Source organism: Scleropages formosus, chromosome 13, assembly GCF_900964775.1.
Source record: "Scleropages formosus chromosome 13, fSclFor1.1, whole genome shotgun sequence".
Lineage (NCBI taxonomy): Eukaryota > Metazoa > Chordata > Actinopteri > Osteoglossiformes > Osteoglossidae > Scleropages > Scleropages formosus.
Window position 1 is genome coordinate 12802945 of NC_041818.1, and position 24426 is coordinate 12827370.

General features: G+C 46.2%; 1 protein-coding gene across 3 annotated transcripts in view; it reads left to right on the forward strand.

Moving 5' to 3' along the window:
• The window catches only part of pcdh1b (protocadherin 1b), a 141123-nt gene that overhangs the window by 2755 nt on the left and 113942 nt on the right, over positions 1 to 24426 (forward strand). For 2 of the 3 annotated variants that reach the window (XM_018737386.2, XM_018737388.2), the window contains exons 2-3: positions 8106 to 8931; positions 11177 to 13363. In XM_018737386.2, the coding sequence (XP_018592902.2) occupies positions 8134 to 8931; positions 11177 to 13363 (2985 nt within the window). In that variant the 5' untranslated portion in view covers positions 8106 to 8133. Of the gene's footprint in view, positions 1 to 6200; positions 6226 to 8105; positions 8932 to 11176; positions 13364 to 24426 lie in introns of those variants that run through there. The other variant, XM_018737387.2, reaches the window with a different exon arrangement.

Below are 24426 nucleotides of genomic sequence, written 5' to 3' on the forward strand. Positions count from 1 at the left end.
CTATTTGGAGCTTCTTTATTATTATTTCATACACACACCAGTGAAAACGGGACATGGGAGGAAGGCAAAAAAAAAAAAAAAAATCTGCATTTCCGCGAAAGCCTGCTATCCAAGTGACTTTACTGCGCGTTCATTTCACACAATATTTGACATGTCACAGAGCTATGCTGAAGATAATTTGGACAGTTAACATATGGGCTCCTTTGTCCAAAGTGTATGTTATTCACAATAAATAGCCCTTACTGTCATAGCTTTGTAAATACACATTTAGCCTCTTACGCACGCAGCACTAAACGCTGTGTTGTTGTTATGTTATGTTATTCCACAGCTTTTTGCAGTCAATGCATTTGTTATATTTCAACCACTTTGAGTCGTGGCAGAAAGTCGATATTCGGGTGACAACTGATCATTCTCCAAATTCGGCAGTAAAAGACGGTGACATTGCATCCAAACCGCAGATCGCAGGAAACCATCGGGTCATCGCGTGCCATTTTTACCCAAGGCAGTGGAAGCTCTGGTGTTTGGGGTTGTGGTCATGTAACCAGAAGGTTGTTGTTTCGAACGCCTGCCCTTACTGTAGTAGAGAGTTTTACCCTTTACTGATAACAGTGACTCAGTGTTTTAATGGGCAAAATCGTAAGTTGCTTTGAATGAAGGATTCAGCTAAATCAAGAATAATGTTAATGCAGTACTTCACACACACACACACACACACACACAGTAGGCCTCGCACACACACGTTAGACTTCATTCTCCACAATTACTCCCAATCTGTCTCTCAGCGGGCCGTCCGCAAGCGACTACATTTCAGACTGGCGGTTATTTGTGTGTGAAGATCAATATTCAGCAACAATTTTGGTGACTTGTTTTGTGTGTTTCTGTTGTGGTGTTCTCTCTTGTCTCGTATCAATACTTTCATTAAACTGCGCATCCAGTCGATTTTCTCGGATGAAATCAATCTGCAACGGGAGGACGCGGTCAGCTCCAAGCGGCGCGTCCAGAATAAGCTGTGAACGCATAGATAACTAAATGAAATAATTGCGTTTTATAATGTGTTTTGCCAATGCTTGAGCGTGTAAATTAAGGATCTGAGACAAAACCCCCTCTTCATTAAAATTCAAAAATTTTGAAATTGCTTCTTTTGATGACACTTGTCTATATAGTTAGCCCCAGACCTCGGAGAACCACTATAAAGGGCGTTTTTATTCCTTCGTTTTTAGTTCTTTTTTTACTAGGATTTTGATTTTTGAACCTATTCAGATGGAGCGCATTGAATAATATTCGGTAAACAGGGCGAATAAAGAGCGTTACCTCTAAAATAAACAAATTCCAACTTAATGAGGCCAAGTAGTATAGATAGTATAGATAGTATAGTATGTTTAGAGGCCGGTTTCTTGTAACCAGAGGGTCGTCGCTTCGAGTCCCACTCCAAGGGTAGTACCCTTCATCAAAGTACTCACGCTAAAAATAACCCACAGTATTAAATGGGTAAATCACTGTGACTGCGTAACACTAGACTATGCCACATCGAACCAAGATCCGACAAATAAATTGCAATAAATCCACACTTTTACATACACTTAATTTTACTGTGTTATGCTGCCCAAGGGGAGCTCCGCGGTTGGTTCGTGAAACGCGCCGCACTTCAGCCAGTTTCGCTGGAAGCGGAGCACGAGACGGGAGCGGTCGCGCGCTCAGGACTTCACCCTAGTCCGACCCTCCGAGTCCTATCGCGCTCGCCCTGTGACGTCATCCCGGCGAACCTTCGCGTCGTTTTTTTCTCCGTTGCTCGCCTTGCTCGAGGTTGGACGCTGTATGTTTTCTTTTGTTTTAGTTAGTATATGTTATATGCTGCCGTACGCGATATTTAGTTTGAAACGGCGGTGTCAGCTTGCAGGCTCTGGAGACCAAATATAAGTTATATACTACTTATGGGGACACACAGCAAGGTTTATGTTTATGTTACACACCTGTACGTATCAGTGTAGATAGACGCTTTTCTTCTTTGAGCAGGCCTGCGCTACACAACAACCACCTGAGTGGATATGTTGTTATGATGAGTTGTGTTGCGCGCGGAGTCTTTTCTCTACAAAGAATGTTTACTTCGGGTTTACTTGTGGCAAATTGTAAAATATGCCGGCCTGTTTGACAAGCAGCAACGCCATAACCAGGCGGTCGCTGTCAAAAACGGTGAGAAAAAGAGCCGTGTGTTGTCTCGCCTGTCTGGAGCGCGTTACACGTCGCGACACCGCGCAGCGCGGGACCCGGCCGGCGGAGGCGCGTGGCGCTGGATGCCGCTGCGCGCGCGCCCCCCCTCCTGCCTGCGCGCGCGCCCCGTTCTTTGATCGGCGGGATCCGTGTCACAGTGTTGGCGCATCCCAATTAGGACTAATCTGGACAAACAATGTCTGAAAGAAACGATTAAAGTAATCCGTCAGTTTGGACTGTTAGGAGTGCGCGGGGGGGGGGCAAAGACCACCTCAGGCTCGAGTAGCGCGTGAGACCCCTAGGAAGGGCATGGTAGGGACCCCTACGGGCTGGTGGTCCAGGTGGCTGCACTCTGGGGAGACCTGCTCTTTACCCTCTTTCCTCCCCTGTCCTAGGGAAAGATACCCAAGCCATCATGTTCTGGAGGATGTTCCCCCCCTCCCCCCTTTCACTAGTATTCCTTTAAAGTGCAAACGGTAATAGGAACAAGTGGGGGGGTAGAGTTCTGCGAAGAATCCTCCGATACACCGCATGGTCGCCAAAAATTGGTCACAGAGAGGAGACCATGCCCCCGCCCCATACAGACGGAAGGGATGCACTTTGTCCCAAGCTCAACGGTGCTGCGGCGGGGTGTGTTTGTACACCTGTGAGTGTGTATGTGTGCTCATGCGATACTGGGCAGCGCTGTAAAGTACTGATTACCCCGGTAGACCAGGGCTCTGAGTTAAATATTAAGCGCTGCATTACTGTTCTGTTGGGAAAGCGGACTGAGCTGGATTCTGTTATCGGCACTCCGTCACTGGATCCATAAATGTGTGTTTGATGGAGAGACAAGCCTTTGTGTCTCCCGGCTTATCTCGTGGAGATGGTTATGAAGAATGGTGTCAATGTATGCAGGTACATCTTGGTGTTACTATGGTAAAATGTCGTGGTTTATTCAACATGAGTTTATCTTGTCCTTTCCCCTTCATGGCTGGAGATAAAGTAGCCCTTAGCAGCTCGCTGTGGATCAGTTTGGTGGTTCACCTTGTAGTAGTTTCAGTTGGGATAAAGTTAAAGCAAGTGGTGGTGAGTCACACTCAGTGCCATCAGTCCACACACACCCACACACTGTCTGAAATCACTTTCCCCAGGCAGGGTTGCGGCGAACCGGAGTCTAACCCGGCAACACAGGACGCAAGGCTGGAGGGGGAGGGGACACACCCCGGACGGGACGCCAGTCCGTCACAAGGCACCCCAAGCAGGACTCGAACCCCAGTCCCGCTCTTCGGCCAAACCCGCTGTGCCACCATGCCCCCCTGCCATCAGTACATTTACATGTATTCATTTAGCATATGCTTTTTTCAAAGCGACATACATCTCAGAGAAAAATACAGTGAGTGCTTTACATCAACAGAAAGAGACTCTTAGATACAGACACGTGATTCTAAAGTACAGTTAGTTTCTTTCTTTCCACCATATCAACCAGTATACATCACATGAGTAGCTGCGTAAAGGGTTTTTTTCCAGCGGCAGCACAAGTGATAATTCAAGGGTGATTTCGCTCTAGCTGAAGACAGAATGTTGTTGAGAATATTTGCGACAGAATCATTGTTAATAAATCCATTTGACGCCCGCAGTTAAAGGTGGGTGCCCTGCTGTGTAGTTTTTGGCTACAGAAAAGCTCTTGTAAAAGTTTAGAGCTTATTTCAGTGTCTTACATTTATTCATTTTGCTGACACTTTTCTCCAGAGCAACTTACAATGTTAATGTACTTTACAATTATTTACCCTTTTATAGAGCTGGGTAATTTTACTGCAGCAATTCTGGATAAATATCTTGCTTGAGGGTACTACAGCCAGAGGTGGAGAGCAAAACAGCGACCTTTGGCTCCACAGGCAGCAGCTCAAACCACTACCCTATTAGCTGCCCCAGCTTGCTGATACCTTGGTATCTTGGGTGTGTGTTGTCTATATAATGAGTGTCCCATCTGGGGATGGGTCCAACCTGCCATACATGGTCGGTGCTTGTATGAGGGTTATTCTGAACATAAACAAGCATTTTGTCAACTGCTTGACTAGGATCCAGTGTTTCCCCGACAGTGTACGCTGTTTGGCTCGACTCTCAGCCCCCACCTAGTGCCCTCTGAGAGCTGCTTATGGAAGGTGGGGGGGTTAGGCGACAAATTCCTTTTCATAAGACTTGCAAACTTTCGCGCTTGCTGTTGTTATGAATATGTCAGCGTGCATGTTTGCTGAATACCGGCTCGTCTGTTTACCGTGTTCACGTCCCACGAGGGAGTGTACACCTTGGCTGGCTGTTGAAGCAAAACGATGAGTTCACGTGTGTTTTCTGCAGTCGGATGAGACGTGAAGGTGAGGGTTGTGCGTACGACAGGTTAGGTCGAGGCCGCACGGTTTCTTTGTTTACCTTCCGAAACCTGGCTTTCTGGTAATGGGTGGTGAGTGCCGGATCAACTGGAATCCAAGGTGAGAAATTTGTTTGGACAAGGTTATGGATAATGCGAGGGACTGTCTTAGAGGAAGTCGCTTTCTGGGACGGCAGAGGTGTTGTAGTGCTTTGCGGTTGCCTCGCCTGCCGTCGTACCTTCGATTGAGGTACTTTCCCTGAATTGCACCAGTCAGAATACACTACTGTATGAATGGATAAGTCATTGTGAAGGTAGTTGTATAACATTAAAAGCCATCTTAGGTAAAGCAGTCAGGTAAATTAATGTTAATAAGGAAAATAAGGTGAAGCCCGCAGTGGGCAGCCGTGTACGAAGGACCTTATGGTACGACAGGAGCTGGATTCATTTCAAGGAGTGTCCTTCCTCTTATTGTTATTAACCATTCCTTAGGTGACACCTTTGTGCAAGGTGACTTGGGTGCTTCAGCATATTTAATTTAAATTGCTTTACTGACCTTTCCAGCTGTGCAAATGGGGGAAGGAGAGGAGCTGCGAGCTGTGTGTGTTGCTCTGGAGAAAAGCACCTGCTAAGCAATTGAAGAGCGAAATGCAGAGTGCTATTGTTTCGGCAGAACATCAACACGGCCAAGTCCGAGCGTGCCGACGGGTGCTTTTGATGGACTTGGTGACCTATTGTTATTGAAATTACCCCCGCCGGAGAGTGCTGCCGTCCACACCCACCTCCCGTGGAGAGCTCCTGTTATGTAGAGGAGGGCGGCGGACAGCTTTCAAGTCTGAAGCACAGGTGTGGTTTCGATGGGTGTCTGGTTGGCTGAGGAGGTCGCCAGAGCCCGGCTGAGCAAGTCGTTTCCATCACAAAGCCGCTTGTTGCCGAGGCTTTTAAGGTTAACGGTCGTTCTCGGGTTAGCTTTGGCTTTATAAGGAGACATGGAAAGGCCTGTGGGTGCACCGCTTCTGGTTTTTTTTTTTTTTTTTTCTCAATCCAGAGACTGTTGCTTAAATGGGATTTCTGTTTTGTACGGGTCTTGTTTAAACAGAGGTGGAGCGGGTAGCGGGTCTGCACTTTCCCATGCTTCTTTTATTTAATATCATTGAGTTCCCTCAATTTTCTGTTTGGTGTGGGCTTTGATTTAAAAGGAGAAGTGGACAGGGTAATGGGACCGTACTCGTTCCGCGTAGTGCGCTCGTTTTAAAGCACGAGCTCCGACGGTCCTTGCTGTTGTGACGACATTGCTTTTATTAGGAAGGCCAGTGTTTTTACAGTGTAGGGATACTAATGGTGAGGTGTTTTTTTTCCCCTCTCTCTCTCTCTCTCTCTCTCTCTCTCTCTCTCTCTCTCTCTCTCTCTCTCGCAGTGTGTTCCCAGCCCTGTATATGAGGCCAGAGCGTGGGAAACCAGTGTTGTGAGGATGTTAGGGCCTCTGTGCCTCAAGCTATCAGACCGAGCAGCAGTCCCGTTACACAGCCACGACACTTTCCGTTGTCCCCGTACCCCCCCGCGCTATGCTTCTCTAACCGTTCGGCACGAAGCTGCTGCCGCGGGGACTCTACAGTCTCGCGCCGAGCAGCGAACAAACGGACAGACGGACAACCACGGCGCTTCCCCCGGTAACCCTGGGCGGACCTCTCTCCCGCACTCCTCTCTCGATCCTGTCTCCAGAGCTCTCGAGCTCAGCGCCGTTTCGCTCGCGCGCCCGGAGTCCCCCACCCTGATGTTAGCGGTGTCGCGTTTCGGGCGGGAGTGGAGTGGAGCGCTTTCTCAGGCTTTGTGTTGGGCCTTCGTCAAATGCCTGAAGTATGAGCCTGCGCCGGGTGAGGACTGAAACATTTGGCAGCGTTCTGGAGAAGATTTGCAAGAGGGCCCGCGGAGGCATCTGGGGGCCTGCTCTTCATCGCAAGCTCTTGAGACTCACTTGTACTTGTGCACATGAATGTGCCTGGGACATGTGGAATTTCACCTGGTCTCCTCTGTAATTTAGCTTGACACCAGACAAAATGCCATGCCTTCTGGTCTCCGGCGGCGCACTCACCTGCGCGTTAGCACGTCCAACGAGAGTGCTCTGTACATCTTTCGGCGTGTTGTCGGCTCTGTCGCATTCGCATGGCCTTTGTTCCTTGCGTAACACGCCCAGTCCACGCGCAAGTCCGTGGCAATTTGGTAGCCACCGCACGGTTACCCAGTGAAGGGATTCTGCTGGACCCCGGCCAGGTTTTGCTGTGCGATGGGTCAGAGCTCTCGCCGGAGCGGTTCAGGCAGAGGTCGGCGCTGGGGTCTGTGTTTTCCTGCTGTTAATCCTCCGCAGCGTCTCATTAGAGTTGCCTTAACAGGAAGTGGCGCTGCTAGCTTAGGAGAGCCTATGCAATTAGTGCGGCCTGGAACATCAAAGCAGGATGACCCTAACCTTAATGGACTAAAAAGGAGTGTGACTTATTTATTTTATTCATACAGGTTATTCATTAAGTCGTGGCTGTGACGGGATTTAAGTTGGCGGGGACTATGCTTGCCTTCCCCCTGGTCTAGCAAAGGGAGCGGATCGTATTTTATTATTTTTTATTTTTCTATGGCAGGAATGTTGATTAAAAAGCATAGGGCTCTTCTGAACATTTCAGAAAGCGAAGTGACCAGTTGAAGATAAAAAAGACCCTCGTCCCGACGCTTGCCTCATTAGAGATCTCCACGGAAACCGGAGGGGAAGGCTCCCGGGGGAGATGGGCTTTCCCTCCATCCAGCGCTCATTTTAATGACTTCTCTCTTTCTCCCTCAGCCACATTCTTTTTCGGCTGGATGCGTTTTGCAATGGCGATGGGTCCCGTTTGCGGTGGAGCAGGGTTCCCCCAGCATGGGGTTGAGTGAATGCAGGCTGCAGCGTGGCTGGCTCTCCTGCTCGGGACTGTAGTCCTGCCACACCGTACCCTGGGGTTTGCCCCTTGGACCCTTCTTCAGAAGTGAGAGTGCAAGGGCCTGAAGAATTAACCCCAACGACCTGGCTGCTCCTCTCTGGAGCTCGTACTAGATCTACGTTCACTCAGGATATAATTAAAACCTAAAATAAATTGCAGCCAGCGAAGAAAGGAAAAGAAATGGCTAGCTCGGGGAATATGGATCAAAGCTAAACCTAAAATAGAGAGTGGTAATTAATACGAGAAAGAACAGGTTAGAAATCAAAAGGGAACATTGCATTGAATAAATTACATTGTATAAATTGGCGCTTTACAGAGTGGTGTTCAGGCGTGGATATTATCACGGTGTGAGTAAACCTTTATTTTCCGATTAGGGCATTTTCGGCTTCCCTTAAAAAATACGCCCTCCAGAAATATTTGGTTTCCTACTCAAAGCGGATACAAGATGCAGCTTAATAAGCTTTTCGCCTGGTATGTCACACTCAGAAAATACCGTGGGACTTTAACACGGAGTTGGAATTTCAGGAGGCTGAGATAGGAGGAATGTGTGAAAGGTTTCTCACGATGGCTGTGTTGTGTTTTCACAGGCCAAAACGGTGCCGGTGGGCTGGAGAGATGGACCTGCAGTGTGTTGAGCTGCTACTGTGGGCCTTTTTTCTGAGCCTCTTTAGCCGAGTGGCTGGGAACGTCATCTACCGGGTGCCTGAGGAGCAGCCCCCAAACACTCTGATTGCCAGCCTTGCTGCTGACGAGGGTCTCCCGGACTCTGGTCACCTGTACAAGCTGGAGGTAGGCGCCCCCTACCTGCGTGTGGATGGCAAGACCGGGGACATCTTCACTACAGAGGTGCCTATTGACAGGGAGAACCTGAAGGACTGCCGCAACCTGTTTGAAGGAGAGCCGTGCATCCTGGAGTTTGAGGTGTCCATCACAGACCTGAACCAAAACCAAGGCCCACGACTGATTGAGGGGAAGATCGAGGTCCTGGATGTGAATGACAACACCCCGCAATTTCCCTCACCAATTCTTACTCTCTCCATCCCAGAGAACACCCACGTAGGCGCCCTCTTCTCTATTCCCGTGGCCACTGACAAAGACTCAGGGCACAATGGTGTGGCCGATTACGCCTTGCCCAACGGACCCGACACCCCGGGGCTGTTCGGCTTGCAGGTGGCTGAGGATCAGGGCGAGAAACTACCACAGCTGATCGTCATGGGCAGCTTGGACCGTGAGCAAAAAGACTCGTATGACCTCAGCATCAAAGTGGTGGATGGCGGGAGCCCTCCACGCTATAGCAGTGCCTTGCTCCGGATCATCATCACTGATGCCAATGATAACGCCCCAAAGTTTGAGAAGTCAATTTATGAGGCTGAATTACCAGAGAACAGCCCTGTCGGACACTCTGTACTCCAGGTGAGAATTTTACACGTACGCATATAGTCGGCGTGCTTCCAGCCCGTGGTGAAAACGTGTGCACAGTTCATTAGTATGAGTGGAGGCATGTTTTCCTGATGTATGGATGATTGACCCATTGTAAGTAGTGGGTCTACCAGTGTAAGTCACCTTGGTAAATAAGATGTGTGGGCTGATAACACAGCATAGTATCCATTGGAAGTCGCTTTGGAGAAAAGCGTCTTCTAAATAAATAAAATGTAATGTATTTCACATCATATCAGTTATGTTCAATCAAATACACATTATCAACATTTAAGTGCAGAGTTAGTGGAAATCAGCTGTTGCCAAGAATAACCTAGGTAGATATTCCCCGTTCCTAGTGCTTGCTCAACGCTTTGTCTCCATACCTCCCAGGTTTAAGAAGGCTATTGAAGTGTTTTCTCTGACTCGTAACACAGGCCGCTTCTCAATCGATTCTGCACGTTGCTTTCATCAAAATCCCCCTCAGCCTTCCCCCTCCCTGTCCCCTGCTCCTGGGTTCAGGTGTCTCATGGAAACTCCCAGAATGAACGCAATTAGCGACTGTGGTCCGTAGGGTACAGAGCGAAACCAGAACTGGCAAACTAAGGTGCCATTTATTTCCTCCCTGCGCAAGGGCACTCAAGTCCACAAAAGCAGGCTGACAAGTGCTCTCGTACATGGAGGCCTTGCCTTGCTCCGCGGGGACTGGGCGAACTTCCAGCAGCATCGGGGCTAGGGTTAAGGAAATGAGGAAACCAAATCATATTTTTACAGACATCGATTTTTTTTTCCCTTGCCTTGGTGGCTTAAGCTTTACAAAACGGTACTGAAGTATTGACAATTGTAGGGAATTGCATATTGAATTGCAGAGCAAAGATTAGGCAAGCCACGGAGTTGGAAGCATTCCAGGAACTATGTGAGGATGCAAGTGTCCAGGCGAGGAATTGTTTAAAAGTTGTTGATTGTTTGGGCAGCAATTAATTGGTTCTATCAATGGTTTCTCAAAGGGCTCATGAAATGTATTTTTTTTTCCATTCTGTTTCAAAAGAAATTGATTGACGTTCAGACGCAGTTGATTTCACAGATCAGTTTTTAAGTGGTATTTAATGCAAATTATGGGGAAAATGTTATACGGTATTTTCTTGTTTAAAACTAAAAATAGTGTTAGACAATTCATAATTTTATAACCAGAAAATGCTGTGCTCATTTTTACAAGACACTGTAAATTAATGTAAAAACAATAATATCTGAGATATTCAATTTTTTTAAAGAGGGGGTAAGAACGTTTTGGTGAAGTAAAGGTGACTTGAATTTTGTTTGTGATTTAAGGGATAAGTGCAGGTTCCATTCAGTTGGACTGGTGGAAATGAAATTTTTTTTGTAAGAGGAAAGTAGGAATTTTATGGTGTGCAAGAGCTTGTGAGTGGAAATATAGTACAGTATTAATGGAGAGTTGGAATTTAGTGTAAATGGGGTGGAACTGTAATGTTTAGGGTTGTGTGGGAATAAAATGTAATGTAAAACCAGCACATATAAAACACAGCTCTTAGTATTCAACATACACATGCAGACTAGAAGCGATACAGGGGTGAGAAAAGAAACTGTAACAAATCCAGCCAAAAGCATTGTTTGTATTTCTCACTGATGCCCATGCCACTGGGTATATGACAGAAGTAGCAGATTTTCTGCATTAATGTAAGTGTGTCTGGTGTAAAAAGAATAAAAGATTGCATCAAGCAATCCGAATACAAAACTCTCATACGGAAGGATTTCAGCATGTATCCTAGATTGACTCTCCTAGGAAACCAGGCTTATATTCATGTGTTGAAAATCAAAGAGGATGGTATAAATCTTGTTAAAGGGCAGTTTGCTGGAAGGGTGCTGCATATTTATTACCCTAATGCAATCGGGGTGAGTTCTCACATTCCTGCTTCGGTGGATGGGGCTTATTTTTGGCAGGGTTTACCGCGTTGTTGGCTGATCTGATTCAGGCCCATAGGCTCTCTGTCACTCTTTTCAGTCTCCTCCTAATAGTGCTGTGTAAAAGGTCTGTTATTAACGAGAGGGGCTAATTAGCATGCAGACTCTCATTCGTCCAATTCACTGCAAATGAACCGTGTGACGATCATTTAATAGGATTGTTTCTTCGGCCTGTGCCTGGTGTACAGTGTATGTGTGCCAAAAGTATGCTGTGTGAATATCTTATGAATGTTGTATTTTGTTGTGCCCTCTATGTTTTCAGGTGAAGGCCAATGACTCTGACATGGGGCCAAATGGAGAAATTGACTACAGCTTGTACCAACCTAACGATGCAGTCCAAAGACTACTGAGAATCGACCGGTCAACTGGAATCATCTCTGTCAAAGGCCCTGTGGATCGGGAGGAAATCAGCATCTTGAAGTTCTACGTGATGGCACGGGATAGGGGACCAAATTCAAAAAGCTCTAAAGTCTTTGTGATTATAACTGTAAAGGATCAGAATGACAATGCTCCCACCATAGAGATCCGTGGCATTGGGCTGGTGACCCACCAGAATGGCATCGCCAACATTTCTGAAGACATGCCCATTGGAACGCCCGTAGCACTGGTCCAGGTATCGGACCGTGACGAAGGTGAGAACGCTGTGGTTACATGTGTGGTGGCAGGTGATGTGCCATTCCAGCTGAGGCCAGCTAGCGAGGCGCCCAGTGACCGCAAGAGGAAGTACTTTCTGCAGACGACTACACTTCTGGACTATGAGCGCGTGAAGGACTATCGGATTGAAATTGTGGCGGTGGACTCGGGAAACCCGGCTCTCTCTAGCACCAACTCTCTGAAAGTTCAAGTGATGGATGTGAACGACAACTCTCCTGTCTTTTCCCCGTCGCTGTTTGAGGTGGACTTCCCAGAAGAGAATCAACCTGGAGACAAAGTGTTGGATGTGGTGGCCACGGATGCTGACAGTGGCACGAATGCTGAGCTCATCTACAGCATCATGGACTCCTCTATGAAGGCACTCTTTGATATCAACCCTAACACGGGTGAAGTTCAGATGCGGACACAACTGGACCGAGAGCAGAGAGAGCGTTACGAGTTCCATGTTGCTGCAGCCGACAAGGGTGTCCCCAGTCTGCGAGGGACAGCTACTGTTGTGGTCAGGGTGTTGGATCGTAATGACAATGACCCCAAATTCATGCTGAGTAGCTACAGCTTCTCTGTCCTGGAAAATATGCCTCCACTCAGCCCTGTAGGAATGGTGACAGTGATTGACGCAGACAAAGGGGAGAATGCACGGGTGCACCTTTCGGTGGAACCAGACAATGGTAAGTTTGTCATTCAGAATGGCACTGGCACCATCCTCTCCAGCATCTCTTTTGATAGGGAGAAGGAAAGCACCTATACATTCCGACTCAAAGCTGTGGATGCTGGTGACCCACCAAGGTCTTCCTACGTTGGAGTGACTATCAATGTCCTGGATGAGAATGACAATGCTCCCTACGTCACAAAACCCTCCAATTCAACCTATAAGTACCTCCCTCTTGTTACGAACCCTGAGACCCAGGTGGAGGTGGTGGAGGCAGAGGACATAGATACAGGCGCTAATTCTGAATTGACGTACAGCATCACTGGTGGCAATCCACATGGACTATTTCGCATCTCACCCATGAGTGGAGAGATCACCCTGGCTAAGGAGTTCACCCAGAAGCACAATGGCCTCCACCGACTGGTGGTGAAAGTCACTGACAAGGGCAAGCCACCTCGCCACACCACTGCTCTTGTGCATTTCTATGTCAATGAAACCATGAACAATGTCACCCTGGTAGAGTCTCTGGTGGGCCACAGCCTTTATACCCCACTGGACACTGATATTGCTGGTGACCCCGAATATAGCCGTGCTGCCCAGCGCAGTAACATTCTATATGGCAGCTTAGCTGGCATTGCTGTTGTTATCCTGATCATTGTTGTGGTGATGGTCATTCGGTACCGCCTGCAAAAGGAAGCCAAGAGCGGTTACCAGGCAGGCAAGAAGGAGACTAAAGACCTGTATGCACCCAAGCAGGGCCCCAAGAGCAACAAGAGCAAGAAGGGAAAGAAGGGAAAAGCCCCCAAGCCAGCAAAACCTCTTGAGGAGGATGAGGAGGCCAACCGCCAGAAGACACTGAAGTTCAACCTCATTAATGATGGGGTCAATGACAGCCCCCGAATCCACCTCCCTCTGAACTACCCACCAGGGAGCCCGGACCTGGGCCGCCACTACCGTTCCAACTCACCTCTGCCTTCTATCCAGCTGCAGCCCCAGTCCCCTTCAGCATCTAAGAAGCACCAGGCTGTTCAGGACCTGCCTGCCACCAACACCTTCGTTGGCACGGGTGACAACAACTCGACAGGCTCCGACCAGTATTCGGATTACAGCTACAAGGCCAACCCTCCAAAATACAGCAACAAACAGGTAGGAGACAACTTCCTATACCAGGACAGGAATATCAGTTGGACCAAAGACGTGTGGTAAGAGTGGGACTGATCATCAACCAAAGAATAGTGTATTGCACTATTACTCTTCCACACACTGTAGACATGACACCAAACTGAGAAAGCCATTGGTTTTATTTTGCTTTATTTTATTTTGTTTTATTTTAAGTGTTTTTGTTTTTAGTGGAGAAGATCCATTTGAACTTTACAGTAGTTGTGTTGTACATGAAGGAGTTAATGCTGTCTCTTTTTCTGTGGTTTTTTTTTTTTTATTTCTTCATTTTTTGCGGACATTTATTTAGCAGGGCATAAAACATAAAAATTCAATTGTCTGTAGACATGGAAGGATTCTTTCTTTTAGCTGCAGTTTTTTTTTTCATTATAACTGCTTGTTTTGCAGATTATTGGTAGCAATATCAATCACAAAATAATTTAGCTGTTTGTGATGTTTTGCTGGGAACATACATTCAAAGTGCATTACTGCTTTATATAATGGGCGAAATTCAATCAAGCTGCATTGGCAGTGTGTACTCCTTATAGTTTTTGTTGCGCTTGGAGTAACAGGACTGTTTCTGTTATGCACAAGCAGAATTGCGTGGGGATAAAGCCCGCTGTAGGATGTTGGAACATATTTTTGTTGTTTCTGAGGCTGACATTTCAGAATCCCATTGAGCCATTGAAAAATGAATTTCTGGTGTGTTCATTTACTGGGGCTTAAGTAAATTTGTTTGCACAGAATAATGGCAGGTAATTCCGTCCCCCTTGTCTGTCTGCCGAAAGTGCCTTGCTTAATTTAATGTACATACCGGGAAAGGGGGGGGGGGGGGCGGTGTTAAATGCTTGCTTGTGACAAAGTTGCAGTTCATTTGTGAAGAATAAGGACAAGGTTCCATTTGACCGCCCATCGTAGGTTGAATGGTTACACAACTGTGAATTATGTTTGAATTACTTATGCCTTGCGAGAAACAGTACCAAAGTTGGTTGTTCCAACAGTTTGACCTCTGAGTGTTAGAGGCAGTTGTAGTATAAGGAAGGTATTTATGTCGATAATTCTGAATTTGAAGGTGGAGTGAAGGTGTTTGGGGCCTGCAGTATGTTTACGTTTTTACGTTGGCCGAATAATTGGCAGCATTTGTTGCATTTTGTAGGAATTTAAGTTCCCGAAGCTCTCCTTGTTATTTGAATTCACCTGGCACCACTAGCCTGCTTTTTTGGAACCAAAACCTACACCTTGCCATCATAAAATATGGTTCGTTGCCAGAAGCTTTCCCTGCGATGAGATCTATAAAGGATTTAAACCTGCTCCCAAAATAATGGCGGAATACGTGACTCTGCAACTTGTAACTAAGACTCAAGAGAAGCGGAGCAAAGTCTATTTATCCGTATGCAAAACATAGATGGCAACAGAGTGTTACGTGGGAGTAAAATTAAATCTTCATTCCAACATTGTATGTTTTAATAATTAATTAAGTAATGTGACATGTTGAGTGGAGTCAGGCTGTGGTCTAATGTATGAGGGTGACTGTAAGATCTCTGGGCTGGGCTCATCAGGGTATTGCTTACACTGTTTTTGTGCATATGTGTTAACTGCGAGTTGTTTCGATGCCTGTGCACCACTTGTATGCTCAACTGTATTTAAAGCTGCAGATACCCTCTCTTTATATTATATAATTATATACACAATTTGCTTTTGTCAGTTTTATGCAAAGTCTGCAATAATGTAAATTGTAAATTTTGTATCCATTTTATAAAGCAAAGCTAATTTAATTTCAATAAAAGTTCTGTGAAAATGTTCAGATTCACTGTGGTTGTCCGTTCATGGTGTTCTCACAAGCAGATACTAGAATGCAAAAGGTACAGTAATCTCTCATTAACCGTCACGTGTTTCCATGGGTGACACACTTAAACCATGATGACATACCAGTAGACCTGCCAAACTAAAACAAACCGATCTTGCCATAAACCCTCCAATGTTGAGCTAAAGAATAATAGTCCTGATTCAGTCTCCATTCCTGCTCTTGACATACTAATTGTACTGTACGGCCTCCACCGTTACTCTGAATCGTACTAAATGCATCGTATCCTACATCCTTACTCTAAAATACACTGACTACTTTGTACGTATATCTTATGTTCTTACTCTAATATATGCTAGCCATACTGTGTGTCCTCTAAAGTTACTCTGTAACATGTTTACCACTTCGTACTTCTTGCATGGTTACTCTAAAACATAGTAATTGTAACCTAGACCTTCTTCCATTGTTATTCTGAAACATTAATTATAAATGTTATCTTGTTTTAAGATGTACTACAGAGTACGTTGGAAAGTAGGCTGCCTTTATGAAACGTAATAACTGAAGTTTAGCTAAACTTCACATTTAAACAATATTGGTTGTTAGCACAGTGACCTTGGCATTCATGCTACACTAGTAGTCCTTGGCAAGGATGCTCACTGACAAATGTAGTGTATATCTGTATTCCTGCATCAATATGACACAAATACAACACATGGCATGGCATAACTTGTACTGACAGTGTGAAACACACTGAACTAAACAAAAGTGTTTCCTTTTTTGTACTAAAATAATTCATACAAATTACAGGTGACGCTGGATGTTTGGTAAGAAAAGAAATAGCGAGCCTGCGAGACACCCCACCATTCCCAGTAAAAAGAGCATGCTTTGAGTTCACGTACAGTGTTCCCATATAGGAACTCCGTTACATTAGCCATTTATGTTTTTTTTTTTAAATTATTGCCCTGCTCCAGTTACAGAAACATTTGATTGTGTATTTGTTCCAGTAGTCCTAAATAATCCTCCATTCATGGTACAGTTCCAGCCTCATGACTGTCATTGTCTTCTGTTTTTGACCTTTTTGGTTCCCTGTTTTTATAGAAAAAAATTCAAATTACAAGTGTCAGCCTCTCATTCCTTAATACAGCAGACAGTGAGAGGCCCTTTTTTCTTTCGTTTGTGGATTTTTTTTTTTTTTTGGGTCCTAAAATAAAAGAAAAAACGACGACACATTCCAAGAAGTATTAGCTCCTTGTGTCTACAAGTTTCAACAGCTCACTCAACGGGAGGAGTATGCAGGTGCCAAGGTCACCGCGATCGAGACCTCCAGGTTTCTCAACAGGCCTACCCTTTCTTACAGGTGCAGATATGGGCTGGGGCGGGGGGGGGGGTTAATAAGATGTGGATCCCAGCACCGGTCAACTCTAGAGATTGGTATGCTTGCAACGACTGTGCTTTGGTGCTGTCGCTTCTGCATTCGGCTTGCACTGTTGCCATGGAGACGGAATGACCAGTGTGCTCTGTGCTGACTCACTGCCCGTGCGATGCAAGGGGAGTAGAAGCAGGGGGGTGGGGGTTGGAGCAGGAGAGAGCGAGGGGGTGCCAATCTCACGCCACGCCAAGCTTTCAAGCTCCCTCACTCCGTCCCACTGGTCCTGTGCTATGCAAATGGCTGAATCCGCCTCCCTCCGTCCATTTGTTTATTCAGCTTTATTTTTCATAGGCTGCCACACAAATCCAATTTGGCGCTTAATTTATCCTCCCGGTAATGTTCACATCATTACATCTTCCACTGAAACGAATGGAAGTACCAACCGGATTTCCGACTGTCTGAAAGAGAATACTGTACCTTAAGCATAATCTTTGCTTGCATCCTGCAGCTGATGGAAGGAAAATATATTTAAAAAACACACTGGGATACTGCAGCCTTAAAACAATGTGTGTCTGTCCCTGCTTACCTTTGTCGTTATTTACGTGTTTGTGTATGTGTTTGATTTTGATTCTTAGCTGTTGTGTATGTCTTTGTATGTGTATGTGTGTGTTATGGATGAGCATTGCAGCTACACTGAGTCATAACGTGATAGCAGGGGCCACAAGCAGGGTTTCCGGGGCAAATGGCAGGTTACAGATGTGTTATCACCAGATGCCACGGAATCCTCTGGGCTACAGTGGGTCTGGGTCAGGTCAACTCCGCTTTTGCTTTTGCTCTTCTCTCCTTTCCAACACATGAAGAAAACTGGATGAAGCTATCCATCCATTCTCTCAGTGATACAGATGGCAGGACGATTGACGCCGACTGCAATCTGTCATATTAATCCATGCGGTTTGTGTGGCCCTCTGTGAAGGTTTCAAGTCCAGCACCATAACACCGCTGGCTGCCGGATAACCACGGGTTTGGTTGTCTATTAGTCTGGTTAATGATCAGCCAGGAGAAGGTGGATAACAGCTGACTTCAGTGGCTCGAAAGCTTGTCTGTTTCCTGGTCGTCAGGAAATGGAAGAAAACATCCATGGGAGAAAAGCAAATAAATTATCCCATGAATTATTCATGTGTTCCAGTATATGATGTTGAGATGATTAAAATAAAAAAGCTTCTAATTTTAAAGAGCTGGATTTTGTTTTTTTTTTTTTTTTTTTTTTTTTTTTCTTTCCCTGCTTCAGTGACGTGGTGATAAAATGAGAATCATTACCCCCGAAGCCACACACCTGTTTGAGCTCTCAGATTGATAGCATCTTTTGTGCGTGTTTCACGGGTGAAAATTGCACCAATTTTGAAGCGGTGTGGGAAGAGTGTCCAGGCTTTGTGTGCAGCAGGGATTCATCTGCAGTTAGGGATATTAGGGCCGGCTATTTCTGCACCGACGGGACATCAGCTCATTTGCTTGGCTTGTTCAAGGAACAAAAGATGGTGGGGGGAGAGAGAGCTTATATTGGTGACAGAAGATCATTCAAACAGTCCAAATGGAAAGGGGCTTATTTTGGTTCCTAAATGTCCACGGGGACAGATATAATAGCTACCTGCTTCAAGACAATTCGGGTTTGTGTGCTGGCAGGACAGGGCTGGAGTTGTGCAGCTTCTCAGCTCACAATGGGGCTGTTGAGGCATCAGGTAGAGGTTTCTTGTTGGGGGTGCTGGGGAGAGGAAATCACTCAGCAGCAGGAAATTAGAATGGTGTAGTGTCCCACGAGCGGGCACGTGTCAGGCCTCCTTGCCCGAGGGGACGAGCGTACAGGTGAACTGAGAAATGAAAGGCCCATGCTTACAAATACTCTATTCTTCCTCATCCCAAAGCTTCAGGAGCAGAGTCACCAGCTGACGCCTCCACTGTATTTGTAATGTTCCAGTATCAGTACCAATTCCAGTCCTGCAATGTGAATCGGTTTTAGTCATTTATAAATTAATACCTGTCCTGTAGAACACAATTCTTTCACCAAGAAAAACTGTCCTACTGGAAATGGTGTCCATCAGTATGATACATGCCTGGAATACTCAGCTGTTTCTGAAGTGGATTTAAATACCGGGATGAGTGAGAAACAACTCTTAGTGCAACATTTTCAAAGTTCAAACCAGCAGAGTATGGAGTCCCAACCATTTGAAAACAAGTATTCATTGTTTGGTAGTAAAAGTCCTGCTTGAATCAGTATTGTCAGTGTATGAATGAGGTCTTCTCATGGATGAACCAGTATCTATGAGTGATAATCAGTCTAGGATGACTTACTGCCATCCATGTGTGAAGGAATAGTAGTCATGGATGAACCAATATCATCCACATTTGAATGAGTTCTAACCCTGGGTGACACAATCCAAGTATGAATGGGTAAGAGACCTCGGTAAACCAATATGATCTATGGATGAACTATTTATGGTCATGGATGGACCAGTATTATCCATGAATGATGGAGTAATAATCCTTGGTAAACTAATATCCTAAGGATGATCAAGTAATAGTCCTAGATGAACCAATATTATCCATGGACAAGCAAGTACCAGTCCTACCTGAACTAATGTCATCCTTGATTGAACGAATACTAGTCCTAGATGAAGCAGTATCATCCGTGGATGAATGAGTATTAGTCTTGAATGAAGCAGGATCATCCATAGAGGAACTAATACTAGTCCTGCATTAGCTCACTACAAATAAATGTGAGCCATGTGATCAGGAGGCATTTTGTTTTCGGGAGTTTGTTTAGGAGTCAGACCGGAGCGACACGTCCTTCCTCGTTACCTCCAGCCCTCTGTGCCCGGCAGCTGTCACTTCCTTCCTGTCTCCCATCAACCCGTGGGGCAACGCTGGGTGACTTCACACTTCCCCTCATTGCGCCCACGACCCACTCTTCCCTACAGGGCCACCACATTCCCCAATTGTCAGCCGCCATCTGCTGAAACGCCTCCTTATTTCCATGCCCTGGCCAAACGACCGCCTGGTGACTGCGTCTGCATTTATGTGTCCTGACAGCAGAATGCATGTATATTCAGTGCCCAGGCCTGGCAGCACAAAAATAATCATCATAATAATCATAAAAGAAGGTGCATTAAACTTGGCTCTGGATTGAGCTTTCCCCACTTGCTGGGTTGAGCTTCCACCATGGGCTTGCAGCCACATCTGCATTGAAAATAATATTAAAGTGTTATTGAGTATATAGTCCATCTATATAGCCGTGAGGGAAGTTCCTTGCATGGCGAAACTGCGAGTTCTGTACAAGCCTCGGTGGGTTCCTCTCTGCGTATCTCAGATAGGGAGTGCTGTGTATAATTAGCTTGGCTGCGTGGAGGGAAGTTCGGGGCTGGGAATTAGAGGAGACGGATTGTATGCACTTTGCCAACTCTAGTGTGCAGTCGTTCACTGAGGCAGTCAAGCTGCTGCTGTCATATATATGACATTAATTGATTGTTTTTCCTTATTTGGGATCTGCTGCACATGCGTGCGCAGACTCATTCGGAAGCACACGCTCGCTGGATGACACGCGTATACTTACATGAACATGCACACACAGATATAAAGGATGAGATGACCACGTCGTCACACGCACACACAGTATGGCAAACACTTGCATGACCGAACACGCTGAGAGATAGCGGCAACATGCATACAGTATTCTACACACACAGATTTAGAGTAATTTACAATGCATCTCACACACACAACGCAATGAGTAATTTACATCTGCTGAGTTGGACAGCGTAATGCAAATTCACACATGTGGGTAACATCACTCATACACTAACTCTACTGTGGACACATAGGAGTTAAAATATATAATGTCATGTATACAAACTGATTTTTTTTTTTTTTTTTTGATGCAAGCTATAAGTCTTAGGGGCAGAAGAAAAATGGTGGCAGTCTGGGTACATACAAGAGTGTAAGATGTAATTGTCATTGAAGGAATGTACTGGAACAGATGTTAACTTACTTTATCACGTATTTCCCTCTCATCAAGAGGGAACAGATTGACCAAAAATAAATAAATAAGAAGGCATTGGCAGCCATATGGAGGGCCAAGCAGAATTGCTTTCTAAGCGGTTTTAATAGGGGTGCGGGGACAGTTGTGGGGGCGGTGGCTTCACGGAGTAGGCGGGGTCAGCGATGACCCAGCAGCGGCTGCTTGGATGCTGACCTTTCGGGTTGACGTTTCCTCGTCGCGTCCCTGTCTGTGCGTGAAGGCCCGAGGCAAGATTCCATTCCTGCCCCTGGCAGCGGTACACAGATGGCCCCATGGGAACAAGGGAGCTGCCTGCCTGGTGGCACCAGGTGGAACTTGTTTCCCTGGAAGAGCGTGGCACCTTTAGCACGCCCCGCCACTCCCTGCTTCCGCCCCTGCGGCCGAAGAGCCACGTACAGCGGCTGTGGCCCTTTCTGCTCTGCCACCGGGTGTGTTGAGCGATTGAGCTGCTGAGGGCTGACGGGGACGTTGACTGACAGATGCAGCCCCGTGAGGCAGGCACTTGTCAGTGACGTGTTTTACGTTTATGCGTTTGCCAGGCTGGTGTGTGCCAGCTGCCTTAGAGTAAGACTGATTATGACCTAATGATAATAATAATAATAGTAATAATGCATTTAGATTTATTCTTTATTTCTTTTCCTCCAAAGAAATGTGCAACTCGGAGAAAAACAAAAGTACGTTTCGCCAACGGACAGAGCGATACAGATATAGACACGATTCTCAAATTTCAGTCATTTAGTTCCATACCGTCTGTGAAGATTCTCAATCATCCAGGTCATGGTATGTCTAAAAAAACAAAGCTAAAACAAAAGCAACTAGACTTGCATGAGTTTTCTTGAAAACGTTTCACCACTCATCCAAGTGGCTTCTTCAGTTCTAAAACAGGGTCCGAAGGTGATGTGTTTTAGAACCGAAGAAGCCACTTGGATGAGTGGTGAAACGTTTTCAAGAAAACTCATGCAAGTCCAGTTGCCTTTGTTTTAGCTTCGATTTTTAGATATTACTTCCATACCATTGTTTCTGTCAGTGTACATTACGCAAGTTAGGCAGCTTGTAGTGAAGCAGTTAGAGCTCCTGCCTTAGGGCCCAAATGTTGTAGGTTTGAATCCCACCTCCCGCTGTAGTACCCTTGAGTAAGGTACTTACCCGAAATTGCTCCAGTAAAATTACCCAGCTGTACAAATGGGTAAATAATTGTAAGTAGGTTACATTGTATGTCGCTTTGGAAAAAAGTGTCAGCTGAATGAATTAATGTAATAATAATAAGTAGCTCCATATAGAATTGTTGGGAGTAAGTGTAATTATTCATTCATTTATTTTTTAAACATTTATGGGGCAAATAGGAGATCAGGACAGAAGAGGGTCTGAAGGAGATGTGTTTCGAGACCTTTCTTGAATATCACTTGCAATATTAGCAGAAGAAGAATACATCTTCTATCGGTAGAACAGAGGTTTGTTAATGGGACCAGGATAAGGTGAATGGGCAAAGGGGTGAACCTGCAGCTCAGACCAGGAGGCTTGTGTAGGTCAAGGAAATAAGGAAATGGGGTGGGGCAAGCAGAGTATAGTTCTGCTTTGGTCTTCAATCATCACAGTGGAAGAGCAAGAGCGGAAGAACACAGAACACACCCCCGCCCACCTCAACCCCTGCACTTCCCTGCCCTTCCCCCAAATTCCCTGACTGTGTCTCTGTGGCAACAGATTTAGAGACCCAAAGAGAGGAGGGATTAACGCTCGAGCAGGTCATGAAGGAGGAGTCAGCGGAGAGACCGGTTTCAGGCAGCGGGCTCTGGGTGGATGGAAGGAAGACGACCCACTCGGCGGCGGGGAGGTGTGTCCGCCGGATCGGCGGGGCCGGGCCACTTCTCGTCAATCAATATTTATTGTCCTCAGTGGGCAATTCATTTGCCGGCGCAGTCATACAAATAGACAACAGAAGGGAAACTAAATCTAAAATCCATGCGTCACATACACACATGCATTGAGAGCAGAGAGAGGATGTGTCGGTCAGGCATCAGCCCTACAATCAATCATCGCCCCGTACCCTGCACTCAAGTGCTATTTACATCCCATTATTCACGGTATCTGTTTGCTTAGCAGACATTTTCAATCAAAGAAACCTACCGAGCTTGCAGTTTTGCCTGTTTATACAGCAGTGCAGATTAAGTACCAACGCTTAGTGCTTCAAAAAGAGTTCTCCTCATCGCAGCTGACCAGCCATCATTCTCACCATGCTTCCAGTTCTTCAACCACTGTACCACCTGCTGCCTCAAGTCACAGAAGTCCCATTTGTACATGTCATTCTCTGCTCTTCATATCTTGATTTCTTGTGTTTTAAGCTCTCCGAAAAAAAAAATGACTGGGGGATATTGTTACAATCGGCGAATTTCAATGCTAGGACTGAATGTAAAATGTTTTCAAGGTTGCCCTCCTTGACCGCATTCCCCAGCTGGATTGTTAAACTGGTTGTGTTCCTCGTGAACCGATTGAACCAATCATGTCCAATTGGTGTTGTGGCACGTCAGAGGAACCACTTGCCCCAGTTTATGATTTCGGTATTGAGATGCGAGTTGCTAGAAGATGTTGAGGGGTGGGTGAGATGGGGGTTGGGAGTGTTTGTAGAGCCCATTCCTCGTGTCCCGATGTGAGAGGATGCATAACCATTCATGGTCAGATAAGGTCATGCAGCGTTGCTGGCTCTGACAGTGCCCCAAGGTACACTCAGTAGCTGCCCATTGAGCATGAAGTGTGGAACCCCCCCCCCCCCCCCCCCAAGCCCTTGGGGGCACGTGCACAGGCGGCTCGTTCCTAAACCCTCTCCACCCCCTGCCATTTCTTCCTCCACTGGCCTGCTCCTGCCCTTCCTTCGTCCTCGGGCTATGCGGACCGGCTTTTCGAAGTTGTTACAGAGCGGGGGCCATGAAGGGGAGGAATTGCCAGAGGGTTAGGGTAGGCTGCTGGAGCAGAAAATAGATTCATTGACAGGAGAGTTGAGCATGAGATTGTCTTAAGGGTTCGGTTTGTTTTTGCGGTTTAACATGACATGTTTGATGGTGGGCTCGGCCTTTTGGAAAGCATTCAGGGAGCAGGGAAATGGCTGGCGGCCGGCTCGCTGGGCTGGAGATGGAGGACTTAGGTTCAGATGAGGGTGTGATCTGTAGAGCACAGATCATCTTAAAAAAGCATATTCCGTGCAACGTGGGTCATGTCAGGACAGCGTAATACATTGTAAAGTATTACTATACCTTGGACAGTTCATGCACAGGACAGAGACGCCTGGAGAGCCCTCGTTGGCATCCTATGCCCCAGGAGGGGTGGAAGCCGTTAGTAAGTAAGGGCAGTTCACGCTTGTAGTACATGTTGTTTGACAGGACAGTGCACTGTCTTCAAGTGAGCTAATAGTAGCTGGGATACTGCGGTATATTGTACTCATCTAATACAGTATAATCATCAGTGAACACATTGTATAATATGTTTGCCTGCTGAATTCGCCTGCACAGTGAGGTATTTCACTTCCTCGGTCCTATCAAACTCGTGGTAATACAGTGCAGTTTACGGTACCGCGGTGCTTCGGTCCACACAGTTTAAAGGAGAAGCTCGCCTTCCTTCATATCTTTTCATGCTTGTTCAGTGTAGGGCAGTGGTACAGAGCCTGTTCCAAAAGCACAGGGCGTGAGGCGGGGTAGACCCTGGATGCCCGGCCGTTCGATTGAAGGGCACCTTTAAATGAACGTGCTATAATAATAAATCTGACGGTGCTAACTGTACTTTAGTGAGCTATTGTAGGATGCAATATGTGTTTATGAATC